General features: G+C 36.8%; 1 protein-coding gene across 1 annotated transcript; it reads left to right on the top strand.

Annotated features, from left to right (window-relative positions):
• Positions 1 to 5709: 5709 nt before the first annotated feature.
• On the top strand, positions 5710 to 7407 carry LOC113725914 (transcription factor MYB102). The gene is made up of 3 exons (XM_027249352.2): positions 5710 to 5986; positions 6136 to 6265; positions 6355 to 7407. The coding sequence occupies exons 1-3, from the start codon at positions 5854 to 5856 to the stop codon at positions 7256 to 7258; spliced, it is 1167 nt and encodes a 388-aa protein (XP_027105153.1). The 5' UTR covers positions 5710 to 5853; the 3' UTR covers positions 7259 to 7407.
• The last annotated feature ends 6932 nt before the right edge of the window (positions 7408 to 14339 follow it).

Raw genomic sequence — 14339 nt, 5'->3', positions numbered from 1 at the left:
CTAAAATTTCCTCTTCCTAGAGTGCAAAATTAATCTAATTTTGTAATCTACTTGGGGTGTTATAAAAATTGAACAGTTCACTGGTCTTGTGGCCAATTAGATACCATAAGAAATCTTCCATTTGTCCCTTCTCATCAGAGTCTCCATTATTACTTACCACAACAAGTTTAAAATTTGGGGTTCCTTTTGGCTTCAGTTAAATTCAACCTAACATCGTAGCTTGTTCAACATTAGCAGCTCTTTATATATATATATATATATATATATATATATATATATATATAAAATTCATGGTGTAGATTAAGCATTCTGCCATGATAATCCTGTGATGACACGCTCTGCTCCCGTTTAATTATTTATCATCTTGCTTGAAGCTCCCACGTATCCCTCCATTACTCCTTTAATTTAATCTTTGATCTTTTCAGGGAATGGTCTCGAATTTCAATTACAGCCAGGTAATCTTCTTCTTCCTTGTAATATGTCACCACGTTCTGATCATCCCATTAGAGTATTCTCCATTAACACAGACTCCATCCACATGTAATGGTGACTGAATCCCACCCAAGTCAAATGCATGAAAACGCCATCCACACCTATAGCTTAAACAATATGCACGGGATTTCTTGAAATAGTATCCTTAAACTCCATACACCTCAAAATAGTTCTAAACAAATCATGAAGTCTCGCCCACAACTGGAGATATGGCAACAAATAGAAAATTACATGAGCTTGATTTAGAATTCAGGAGGGTTTGTTGGGAGCAATTGAGCAGCTCAAAACAGAAACTCATTGCATTTTTCGATGATGTATTTCCACCTAATATCTATGCTATGCGTAGGCCGGTCGATTTGGAAACTTACGCATAACATCGCGGAAGAAAATCCCGGATTTGGACAAATTGTTGTCTCTTCTTCTGTTATAGAAAAAGTTGTAAGCATTTGCGACTCTTTTTATGCTGTGAGTGCCTTAGTCATGACAGCAAGCACGGAGACATTAATTAACCCAAGTTTATGAAATTGTAATATGTGCGATAGAGCTAGCTGCCATAGTTTGATTCGTTGAGGTCAATCTTCCATGAAAAAAAAAAACATAGAAGGGAGCGAAAATTTTCTAGATTTCATGTCAGCTTTCTCAATCAGAGAAAGAAGAGGAAGGGCACGGAAGCAAGCAAGCTGTATGGGGTTTGGTCAAAGTTGTACATAAGAAAAGAACCTAAAGCATATGCAGCAAGTAGACAAATAAAATAATATTTGACCATCTGAGCAAAGCAATAAAGTGGGACGATAATCAGACACTTTTGCACATGATTTTCACTGTTTCTGCAAACTCAGCTTCACATGAATTTACTTTTGCACAGGAAAAAGGAAAAGAAATAAAATGTAGAATCCGTATACGCGTCCAAACGTAACCAGTTAACTGCGAAGGCGTTTGACTTTCTCTTGCAAATGCTCTCTTTCCATCCTAATTTTCCAGGTTTCAATAATAAAGGATAAACGACTCTTGCCTCTTTTCGTACCTTAGGGCTCCTTTTTTTTTTTTTTTGTCTGTGTGTAAACTTTATAGAGTATTGGACCCTAAATAATTAATTCAGAATTAAGCACTGTTAAACACTTTTCACGGCTGATTCTCCCGATTTTATTTTCTCCGTTCATAAGAATTGAACCAAAATCTTGTTTAAGGGACATTAGCTTCTTTATCACTTGACCTAACAACCGTAGATTTGTACCCTAGGATTACGCTTTCATTTTTTTTAAAGAAAAAGGATCAATGTCACAATTCCGCTGATCCAGACTTTATTTTCTCAAGATCACTAATGGAATCAATATCCAAGGTATATGGGATCAAACTTTCATTCTACGTATGGTGCGGTGCATCCGGGATTTTTGTGTCTGCAACTTGACAGTAACAATTCAAAAGTATATATTGGTTATAAATTAATTCCAAATCAATTTGGTCAAAAAAAAAAAAGAAGATAAAATTAAGAGTTTGATTCTTTTACTGAAATTAAGAAATCAAGCTAGAAAAGAAAAAGTAAAGGCTATGACACGATGTCCACTAATCAAATATTAGCACACTGATAAGTACGTGACAACTGCGTTCGTCAATGCAGTAGAATGATGCTCCTAATTTGGTCTAAATAACTCTTAATCAGACCTCAAAAAGTACGGCATTGATGTTACATCACTTGGTGTAGACGTGTCCCATTCTTGATGGGCCGGAGAGTCCCAGTTTTTCATGGTGCGGTCCCTCCAAGAAGGGGATTGTTAGGGTATTGCATAGAGCCACGTACCAGGTGTTTTAGGTTTTTGTCATACCCGCCATAAGCATTCTCCTTAATGACAATAATAATGTTTCCATTCCATCTTAAGCATTCATTAAATTAATAGGAACAATCACAGATAAATTTGGAAGAGTTGATGGTAGTCAGATTGACTGTCGTCAGAAGGTTAATGCAATACTCATAATACTAGTGTTGAATTTGGCTAGGCTAGGCTAAAAGATGTCCTCCTAACATGGCACAACAAAGCTACTGTTTCAGCCAAGTAGCCGATATAATCATCAACTCTAATCATGCCCCATTTTTTTTTTTTTTTCCTGTTTCCATGTCACGTCCCAAGATATCAAGAATGTAAAATTCTTGCACTTTTTTTGATTATGAAGTGAACCCTTTGAAGAGTACTGATATCTCTGCATGCTTCAATTCTAGGTGTGGGATGTTTCACCTACCATATCCTCTATATATATATATAATTTTAATAAAATGGAAAAGGCTCCACATACGAAAATTGCAATAGTGCATGTATTATATATGTATAGGTGTCTGTACGCATACATTCAAGAAATGATCTTGAATTTCCAGCTTGTTCAAACCGCCGGCCAGTGCTTAATTTCGCCTCTGAAATGAGACGGGAGAGGGTGGGAGATCGATCAACACGAATGCAGAGAAGGTCATAGGGTACAAAAATTTGCGGAGGTGATTTATGGGATCTAGCTAGCATGCGGAGGAGTTCGTTAATCATTGGCAGTCTACTCATACTTTGGATGCTGATTGCTATATAAAGTCAATAATCGAATTTGAAAATGTTTGACATTATAAATCACTAATACCAAGCATCCAATTGGTCATCACTAATAAGTTCTACATTCATCTTTCAAGACCATGCTGCTGAAGATTTGATCTTCACACACACATATATATATATATATATATATAGAGCCGTAGACTATAGTACTGCAAGAAAAAAGTACTCATATATGATAAGAAATTGCAGTTTTTTCTCCCTATATATGTACGGAGCCTGTGAAATTTTCAGCATTTTAATTTACTAATTAGAAATGTTGACTACATGTTTAATTGATCTTATTTCTTCACGGATGATGCCAGATATGACGGCAATTCATTTGCTTTGGTCAATTCTCCATGTGGAAATACAAGGCCCTTGCAAGAAGCTGTTCATCTCTGAAAACAGACAAAGACATAAGTTGAATTAGTGGGTAATACGCCTAACTCTGCTTGCATTTGTTCCATATATATTTATCACCTCCCGTCCACAATTTCCATCAAATGTCATTTTCACTTCTTGATTTCTTTTCATATTTGACCAAGGCTTAAATATAATCATCATTTCCTTATTTAATTTAAGCGGTTCCGGGGCCGCAAAACCACAAAAATGTATTTTTATTTTTTTCCCTTCTTTTTAGGGTTAACCAAGGATTCTTGATTTCTTACAGAAGGCAAAGGTGAAATTCTTCCCCTGTACCACTTTTTTTTTTTTTTTTTTTGGGGGGGGGGGGGGGGGGAGGGGGGGGGACAGCGGTGGAGAAGAAGATTCGGTGGTTAGAAAAAGCCTTGCCCTCCCATGAGTTTTTATGAACTTGTTTGGTCTCAACTCCCGTAATTAATCTCATGTTCAATAAATGCTCCTGCTTATATTTCGGCACTTCCCAAACTCTATTATTGTCGCCTTGAATTGAATGCTCTCCCTTCAACGTTCAAACCCCTATCCAATTATTATTTCCCTTTTCGTTTTGTCTCAGTCCAAAATGATGAAATGAGCATTTATGAGTCCAACTAAACGCTAGACGGCCGCATCATTCCAAATCATATATTCTTGATTTTTTTTTTTTTGAACAAGAAATTTTTTGATGTCAACACCTCTAATATTTTGGATTACCATCTTTTGTTTTATCCAATTAAAATAGGAATGCTAACCATCCCCTGTATTTTTTTCTCTTTTTTTTAATGATAGTTCCTTACTTATCCTTTGATGATTCGAACTCGTAATTTATCGATCATAGGTGGAGCGTTTTATTAACTACACTATTTTATATAATAAACAATCCCCCTGTATGATTGAACTAACGAAGCCTTTCCATTTGGCTAAATAATGCTTTGCAAAAAAAAAAAAAAAAAACTTTTGCCACTAATTGTAAAAATGGTTGAGATATATTAACATACAGTAATAATTACGTATGAAACACCTAGATTAATACGTAATGTCCGCTATATAGAAACCCTACTTGCCTGACCAGCTCGGCTCCGCATTCCACATGGCTCAAGTCGGCTTGAATTCAAGCCATGCACAAAGACGAAACGCCGTGAAGTAGCAGGACTTTAGTCACGCTTTTGCGACACGAAGGTCCAGGTAAGGAGATCCCTGGGTTATACGTGTCCCTATTTCATGTCGATGACAGCTAATCTGATTCCAGGAAGCAAGATTGCTCACGCCCCAACTGGAAAATGACCTTAGGTTGTAGTTCCTTTATTTTTTTTTTCTTGGAAAATGGAAATGCCTGAGTTGTACTTTACATTTTACAAACAGATAATTACATGTGAGAGGAAACTATTTAAGAATTACCACGAGATTTTATGATTGATTAGTTTAATGTTTATTTGCATTTTTTATATGATGAATGTGGATTAGTGGTAAACTAAACAAGTGCATGAGAACTCTTTCCTACTACTATGACGACAAGTCACTTTTCAAAGTTTTTTTTTTCCTTAATATTAATGATATGTTTGATAAAATTGAAGTCTGAAATTTGAATCCGTTAAAATATATTGAATTATGAAGCACTAAATCTGATATATTTAAGTAAGCGTATATCATATTAAGTGACAAGTGAATAGTTTAGCACCTATTTTTAGAGCAAGTTTTACTCAAAAAATTTAGTGTCATGTAATTAATTCAGATGTCTTATTTTTTGCTATTAAATGCATCTAAATATGTTAAAATGTGAATCCATTAAATAATTTAAGTTTAGAATTGAGATATCAAACAATCCATAAAACAAGTGTATCATTTACTGTCAAAATATCGCTTTACCTCGATGCTTTTTCTTTGCTCCTTCCTCCTCCAATCTAAAATTTAAAGAACAATCCTTCTTTGTTCAATTGCTTACCTTTACTAAAACATCAGAGTTTGTTGTCTGCTGGTCCATCTTCCTTCATGGCTTTTTAACTGATTCTAGTAATTCAGCATCATGATTTAATCGTCTAAAGAGAAAAGAGAGGGACATTACACACACACACACACACACACAAAAAAGAGGAAGGAGAAAGAAAGGAGGGGAGGGGGGGAGGGAGTTGAATTCACACTTTCTTCAAAAAGAGGGGACACGTCGCGTTCGCGATAAAAAGAGGACGGCACCGAATCCCTTTGACTTGTCGTTAACCCTTCATCCCAGCTATATATATACCTTGGTATTTTCCTTACGGACCTTGCATCTCTTCTGTCTCTCTGTTCATTTTCTTCTGCTCCCAAAAGTTTCTCAGCGACCGGACTACTCCACCCAAATCAAACAAGGTTCACTTCAGTGTCGATCATCTCTCCATTGTACAACTATATTATCATGGGAAGATCACCATGTTGTGACAAAAATGGACTCAAAAAGGGGCCATGGACACCTGAAGAAGACCAGAAACTTATTGATTATATTCAGAAGCATGGCTATGGAAACTGGAGAACACTTCCAAAGAATGCTGGTAAGCTAGCTAATTCCGTTGTTCTTCGTAGCATGCATCTCGTTTAAACATATGTATTTGAATTAGATAAATAGTAGTAGTAGGAATTCTTGCGAGAATTAAAGCTTATGGGCGCCTATGCGGCCAATTTTCTTGACTTTTGTGTACAGGGCTTCAAAGATGTGGAAAAAGTTGCCGACTTCGTTGGACAAATTACTTGAGGCCTGACATCAAGAGAGGACGATTCTCATTTGAAGAAGAAGAGACAATCATTCAACTGCACAGCATACTAGGAAACAAGTAAGAAGTTGTTTATTTCGTTTCTTTCTCTTTTTCTCTATGGCCTGTGCCTTTTGTGGTTCATATTGAACTGATTTCTTGTGCCTTAGGTGGTCTGCAATTGCTGCTCGGTTGCCAGGAAGAACTGACAATGAAATCAAGAACTATTGGAACACACACATTAGGAAAAGGCTTCTTCGAATGGGAATTGATCCGGTTACTCATAGTCCTCGACTTGATCTTCTTGATCTTTCCTCAATTCTAAACTCGTCAATCTACTACTCTTCATCTCAGCAAATCAACCTTTCCAGGTTATTAGGGGTGCAACCCATGGTTAATCCAGAACTCCTAAGGCTAGCCACCTCTCTTTTCTCCTCCCAAAAGAAAAATCATCAAGATATCCCGACCCAAAATGATGTTCAAGAAAATCAAGTAGTCTACACTGCCCCCCAAGTGCAAAACCAATTGCCCCCATTAATACAGCCCAGCGAATTTCAGACCTCAGTTCAAGATATCCCTACATCCGACAACCTGGGCACAAGCTTGAGGACAAGTACTTCCTGCGTTCCATTTTCTTGTGATCAAGCACAACTCATGCAACCCAATGCGGAGCAATTCTCATCAGCAAATCTCTCCGACTTCATTAATTCACAACAAAGTTGCGAACTTAACGAGTGGCAAAACAGCGAATTCTTGCCTCCCAATTTCTCAGAAGATTATTATGTACCTCTACAGCATTACGGTTGCTATGGCTCCGACAACCAATCCGTTTTGGACACAGCTCCATCTGAGACTACTTCAACTTTCCAATCCAACAACAGCAACAGTTTCAGCTTCCAATCCGTTTTGTCAACTTTATCGACGCCTTCGTCAAGCCCTACACCATTGCAATCAAATTCAACTTACATCAACAGCTGCAGTACTACCACTACTGAAGACGAAAGGGAAAGCTATTGCAGCAACATCTTGAAGTACGAAATCCCAGAGCTTTTGGATGTTGATCAATTCATGTAAAATTGTAAGGATCAGAGATTAATTAGAGAGGCCTTTTTAAGTGCTCTGGGGGGTTTGTCATACAGCTTGTTCTTTCTTGTATAATTTCCTACTACTAAGAATTTGTTGAAATTGTCCGATCAAGTTAACTGATCAATTTTCTCGTATAATGTCCTTTCGTGGTTTTTTTTCATCGTTGATAACATTATCGTATGGTTGTCTTTCCCTTATTGATGGACAAACACGAGTAATCCAAATCAAGAACTCTTCGGTCCGTTACCGAAATTATACGTTACTGGTACGTAATTATGTATCCTATAGGATTAACATAAAAAAAAAAGCGTGTTACTTTATTTGCATACGTGTTAGTACGACACATATTCACGTAAAATAAGGTTGTTCAGTTGACATAAGTAAGAAAAAAAAATAATTGCATGGATTAAAAAAACATTGAAACGTATGCCATCATCATACCAGAAGCTTTCCAACAATGATCCGACAACATATTAAAACCGATAGTTCTGTTCAGCAATACATTTAAGTAAAAGCTCCCATGCAGACCTTTCCTTTTGCTGAAGTTAAGCAAAAAGGCCAATCATGATCTAAAACTAAAAGTAGAAAGATAAAATCTAGCGGAGGGTGTTTCACAGATCCCAGCAGTCAGATTCCGGCGACACCGCCGCCGAATTCGGCCTGAGAATGGGAGCGTCGCAGGGCTTGGCGCCACCTGTACGATAACTGTCAGTTCACGTAGTAATAAACTAAAGATTTTCATTTTCTTGCTTGGCTGGGCTATGTAAAGCGTTGACTAAATACTGCACGTGTCAAAGTGCCAGCGGTGGATAATGTAGTGGGGACCACTCGGGAAAAGGATTTTTAATTATTGCAGATGGCTTTATTGCAAATCATGGCGTGCCGCTTGTGGTGTTTTTTGTCCTTTTTGTCCTTCCATGTAATTAATGCGGCTGTGTCAAACTATTGGTGACGTCATCATCCTAGACACGTGGAAACTCATTTACACGAAATCTAGATGGGCCCTTATCTACTTTTGTTCAGCATCGTCGTCCATGTAATTTTTTCCACGCCCTCTAAAACGAAAGCATCCCTGTTAAGATATGCCAAGCCAAAGGAAGAAGAAGTTTTACACATTTATCTTCAACATCTTATTTGGTTTGAATTTACATTTGATTGAGGAGCAAGGATTTGAATATAAGCTCGTTGGTTGGCTTCCTAATTTAGAAATCGAGTCCCACAATGCAGTTTTAACTTTCCACCGAAGTTCATTAATTGGTAGTACATCTGGAAACTTCTCGTGGTACGTAGGGAAAGTTCATTTTGTTAAGTTCCAAATTCAACTGTTTATGCCTTTTTTTCCCCCCCTAGCATATCCGGCCATCATCGTGCTTGCGTGCAACTTCAATTACTAAAAGTTAGTATAGGTTATGGTCAATCCGTTTTGATTGTTATTTTCTGAATTTTTTGTAAAAAATAAATTATAACGATTTTATGCATGTAAAATAAAGAGACGATTAAAAAAATGTATTCATAAAAAACGTAAATATTTTGAGAAAACATGGCAATCTAAACAATTGGCCGATGTCTCGTATAAGTGCTTGAGTTTCGATAAAATGAGAGATCAAATACGTAGATGATCCCTTCTTCTGTGTAAAATTGCTACCATAGAAAAAGAAATATCGACCCTAGGTAGATAGTAAAAGATATCTATAGTTCATTCATATCGAAATATCCCCCGATCGCATGTATGTTCAAGGCTAATTAATTTATATGCATGCCCTGAAGCTTTGAATCATAGTTCATTTCGTGCCATGTTATTAATCAGATACCATGACAGACAGTATGGCCTCACATCGGCCACAAGCATATTATGCAGTAGCAGGACAATCAATTATTTTCGTGACATGTGTGTTTACAAGCTACTTTTATCTGCTTAAGTTTCTTTTTTGTGGTTTAGGGTATAGCGACACTTATCAGTTGGGAAAATGTCGTATAATTGCACTAACCAATCGTGACCAGCAAGGCTATCTAATCACCCAGCCTCTCATGACTAGTAATATAAGGCATGTATGGTTTCCAATCTGATTCTAGACGTTTCTTTTCTTGTGCGACTCTCGGGCAAGGAGCTGTTGAGAAAATGGACAAAGATGAAAACAATGGTGAGATTGGTACACCAGAGAAGAGAACCCGATCATCCAAATGATTGGAGTGAAGCCAATTATTGTACCATACTGTAGAATGGACCCTAAGGCCGGGTTTCTTCCGCCAATTTAATGAACCTAATTACTTTTCCAAAAATAACCAATCCAGCTAGTTTCTACGCGAGGATCCGAAACATTGTGGCCCCAATATTTTTGCATGAAATGTGCGTACACATTGTAGTCAAGTCCACACACACAACACACAGTTGCTTGCCACAAAGAAGTGGCCTAGTTGATGAGTTATAAAGAGATTGAAGAACAACCACAAAATTGGAAATCCCACAATCCCAATCAATCATCTTCTAGTCGTACGATCGGGAGCTGCAAATGGTAAGTGCTACACTCTAAGTCAAACCCTTCTTGGGGATCAAAGTCTCCATGCACGTCCGTCAGCTGCACGTCATTTGTGCGTCAAATATATGCGGTGAAGATAAATACACAATCATGCAACTTTCTTCTTAGAAAGAACAAATGCTGCTGTTTTCATCGAAGAAAAACCGAAAATGATGTGTATCTCTAAGGTATTAACGTGTCGAAGCATCTCAGGTTTTAATGTTAAGGTGATACGGCTGGTGTATGTTTGACCATCAACCGACCACGGGCACCGGGGCACGCAAATGAGGGCAAAGGGGCAATCAGATACGCACCCTCTTTTTCAGTCCCTCTCTCCTCGACCGCCCAAAGAAAAAGCCCGTCAAATGTTTTGAAATCCTAGACTTCAAAAGCTGGTCTGTGTCTTTTCCCTTTCTCATGGTTTTTTTTTTTTTTTTTTTTTTTTTAAAAAAAAAAAATATCCCCCCTTCATGATTTCTCGACTTTCTTGAAAGTTTGGGCTCCTTTGACAGTACATCACTAGACGAAAACTGTGTTCAGATCAAGGAAGTTGGTGTTCAAAAGAAACTGGGAAACGAGACATATGGTTTCTTTTTTTTTTTTGTTTGGTTGTTTTGGGGTAAATTGATCTTGGTAATGTATGACCATGACTGTGATTCACGTTCGTTTCCTAGTGCCAAGAAGTGTATGTACTAAATACAGATCGTATCATTACATTTTGTAGAAGCTTTTGGGTGATTAGACAGACGTACATGTTCAAGTTGATCCCTTTTTTGGCTCAAAAGAGGAGCAGCATTTGATTATTGATTAAATATTCGTTTGTTGCCAATGTTGAGACTGTGGGGTTAAAGTTAGGCAAGGCTTGAGGGCGTGACTTTTGTTGGATTATTGGCCAATTTTATATTTACATCTTACATTATTAAAGTTGGACATTGATAAACAAGTTTATCCTTGCAATGTCAGTCCAAAGTGGTCCAATACTGAAGAAAAACATCAGTGCAAATTTGTCATACAAATCTCCAGAGCCTGATATTACTGCATTTTATACAATCTATCAACAATGTCGTTGATAATAATAAGTGTATATATATATATTTTATTATATTTAAAATGAACTAATCTTGTCGTTCTCAGACAAGCTGTGTTGAAATCAGAACGTGGATCCCACACATTTCGACATTAGCTGAACTTTCAGGCCTATTATTGAGCAGCTTAGTCAATGGCAAATGTATGAAGTATGGATCAGCTCCTTCAAGTTTCCTCGATGCATAGTAAACTCGATCTTAACTGGAACGAAATAATGCCCCAAAAAAAAAATCTTGTTGACTTTCTAGTGGCATAATTTCAGGCCGAAGCGAAAGCTGCTTCCTAACACTATGTTAAATGCTTAGAGCCATACGCGATTTTCCAGCTTTCCGGCCCTAGTAATTCCTCGGTGCCCTTCAAATTCTTGACATCTTTTTACCATCCTCGATTTTGAGCAATGTTTTGACTTCTTTGAAACTAAACTTGTCGTGTTTTCACATGCCTATGAATTTTGCAGGAATTTCCTTTACATATATAATAAGTATCACTTCTTTTTTTTTTTTCAACACAGGGACTATCTCAATTTTATCGGATTAATCTCTCTGTACCTGTACACCCCGCCTCCAAGGATACACAAGCGATAGAAAGGTGACTCGAACACACGATTTCGAAACCTAATTAAACTATCTTGAAACCATCCGAGCCAATCCCAAGGGGCTAATAAGTATCACTTATCCTTGAAGATAAATTGAGGGTCCGAATTTAACATCTTCAAACTCCAAAAAAGGGTACACTTGTCGGTATACATGTGGCCCAAGAGCTAATGACCTTATCGGTTATCACCAACTCTATAGTCAAGGATGTCGGATTTAAAGGTCCTTTTTGAGCATAATTACCTCTTCATTCCGAGAATATACAGCATTCTTGTGTGATGACAAAGAAAAACGTTTATGCCACCACAGAAAATCTAGCAAGATCCGCCCAGGATCAAACAAAGCACGTTAAGAAAGAGATGTAGATGCATGTGTATTGAATCACTCTCTGTAATTATGTCATAGCCGAAATACAAATTTGACTTGGTGGTGGATCGTGATAAACACCACAGTATTAGATCGTATCTTTAATTCCTTTTTAATTCATTGTGCTTGCTAATGTGTGAAGTTGTCAATACAATACATCAGCAAGAGATTTCCAGCAATTCATGGAGCCATATTGTTATTTTAGTTTCCCTGCACAGGCGATGAAATAAATGGTTAAATTCATTGAAAGCAAAGAAACTCGAAAGGGAGAAGGCATCAGTGTGGACTTTATTAATGCTCTACTATACATCAGCAACGAGATAGCTTTTCCATACAGAATCAGAATTGGCCAAGATTTTATCATCGAAGGACAATTTCGTGATCAATCTTGAGGAATTTCGTGATCAATCGTGCCTAGTCGATCGAAAGAAATAGTGCATACGTGCACAAATAGATAACAATTCTCGTGCCTAGTGGAAAGGTACAGTGCATACGTACATAAGTAGACATTCTCCGGTTTTAAAAACATGGTTCTTCATTTCTTGAAAATTGACAACTGAGAAGAGAAAAGAAAAGAAAAAGACAACTACTGTAGTGCTCCGTCCATGTAATAATTTGGCCTATTCCCCTGGGGATTGGTATCAAATTCCGGGCCATCAACGGAAGAAACGACAAATTTATTTTTACAGTAACGACGTATGTATACCAATCAGACTAGCTAAATGTATGTCATGTGTAAAATTTAGAGTCGAAATTCAAGTTACGGGGATACAGGGATATAGGTGCAGTTAAAGGATGCTCCAAGCTTTATGTTATAGGGTTGTTACCTTTAGTTTTAAGTTGAAGATAATTACTAACTACATTTCTTCTTAGCAAAACCAGCGCATTTGGACCATAAAGGCATTTTTGGACCTTTAATTACGCGTACTTTTAGTGCCTGCACCCAGGGGGGCGAGCAGATTGCGAGTAACCCTAAAGAGATAACGCTAACAGTAAGCATGCGTGGTGTACTGAGACAGGAATGAACGCACTAAAAAAGATGTTCTTTGTATTTTTCCCGTGTAGGACTGGTTCACCCAGTGTGAAAGACACCATATTTATCATGTGGATACATGATCGAGGCTGCCCAATTACTATTTGGTGCTTTTGTGGGAAGGATAGATTGGTGAAAGACGCAATGACAAAGTTGAAAGGCAAAATCCATCGTGGACACGAAAATTGGGAATTGACTCAGGATTGCCACCATGCATCTACACCACCGACCTTTGGCCAAAATATTTTTGAACTCAGTCATGCAAAGGTAAAAGTGCTTCAAAATTTTTCATCTTCCACTTTGAATAAAAGAAATAGGAATTAGCACGAGCCAGAAGTATGGGTGACTGATTCCGACAGAAATGGCTTGTTCTGATTTATCAAATGGGTTATCATGCATGTTGATTGCGTATAACAGTATACTTTGGACTTATTTTCAATCAAATCCAATTCAAGAATCCAATCTAGCTAATTGCGTAAGGCAAAAAAAAAAAAAAAAGAAGAAGAATTCAACCTGATATGTCAAAATATGTTGAAGACATTTTCATAGAAATAAACTTAAATAAAAGCGCACAAGTACGTCTTTTTTTCGTAAACAAAGAAAGGTGATTAGGTGATTTATTACAAGAAACTTTTGGTAAAAATAAATGTGTCGATGGGCCAAATTGACATGCGTTCTTTTTACTCGTTATCTAACTATATGAAGCCAAGCAACAACTTCTTCGATGCTAAAATTTTCTTTCTTTTTTTTTTTTTTTTGAGACACGACTATTACCCCATAATGAAGAACAAAATTATATAAATTTCTCAAACAACTTATTAACAAAAGCAGTAGCCCCTTTTAATATTTCAAAATAGCTCGAAGAATATCCATCATTTTTTTCTTTTTTGAGTTAAATAGACCTGAAGTGTGCCAGAACCATATTAATAATAGTAGTACCTCAAGGTTAATTGGAGGAAACCGACAACATAGTTAATACGGTAAAATTCAGAAAATTCCCGTCATATCCGTCAAGTTTATGATATTTACACTCGAACATATTATTTAGGGTAAAACATAAAAAAGTCCCCTATGGTAAATCTAATATACAAAAAAAAAAAAAAAATTCTATGTTTTCAAAATGTACAGCATGACACCTCATATTTTGAACTAAATTGTAAAGATGACGGAATCCGTTAAACTTAAAGGAAATGGACGAAATGATAAAAGTATCCTGATATAATTAGCAAAAGACAGTTCAATAAAATCATTTGGTTTATTCTCTAAAGAGAGAAAATTGAGGGTTAAGGGGTAAAATAGGTATATTTGTTAAAAATTAGGTATAAATTTTGTTTTTAGGTTCCGATAAATCATTTCCATTAAGTTTAACGAATTCCATCACCTTTATAATTTAATTCAAAGAATGAATTATCGTATTGTATATTTTAAAATCACGGGGACATTTCTGTATATTTGATTTATTACAGGATTTTTTT

Source organism: Coffea arabica, chromosome 2c, assembly GCF_036785885.1.
Source record: "Coffea arabica cultivar ET-39 chromosome 2c, Coffea Arabica ET-39 HiFi, whole genome shotgun sequence".
Lineage (NCBI taxonomy): Eukaryota > Viridiplantae > Streptophyta > Magnoliopsida > Gentianales > Rubiaceae > Coffea > Coffea arabica.
Note: the sequence above shows the minus strand (reverse complement) of the source record. Positions and strands in the feature narration are given on the sequence as shown.

Excerpts from the sequence above, each read along its gene's own strand:
- LOC113725914 (XM_027249352.2), top strand. The coding sequence starts at position 5,854 with ATGGGAAGATCACCATGTTGTGACAAAAATGGACTCAAAAAGGGGCCA. Across the intron at positions 5,987-6,135 it reads AACACTTCCAAAGAATGCTG|GGCTTCAAAGATGTGGAAAA; the intron begins GTAAGCTAGCTA and ends TTTTGTGTACAG. Across the intron at positions 6,266-6,354 it reads CACAGCATACTAGGAAACAA|GTGGTCTGCAATTGCTGCTC; the intron begins GTAAGAAGTTGT and ends CTTGTGCCTTAG.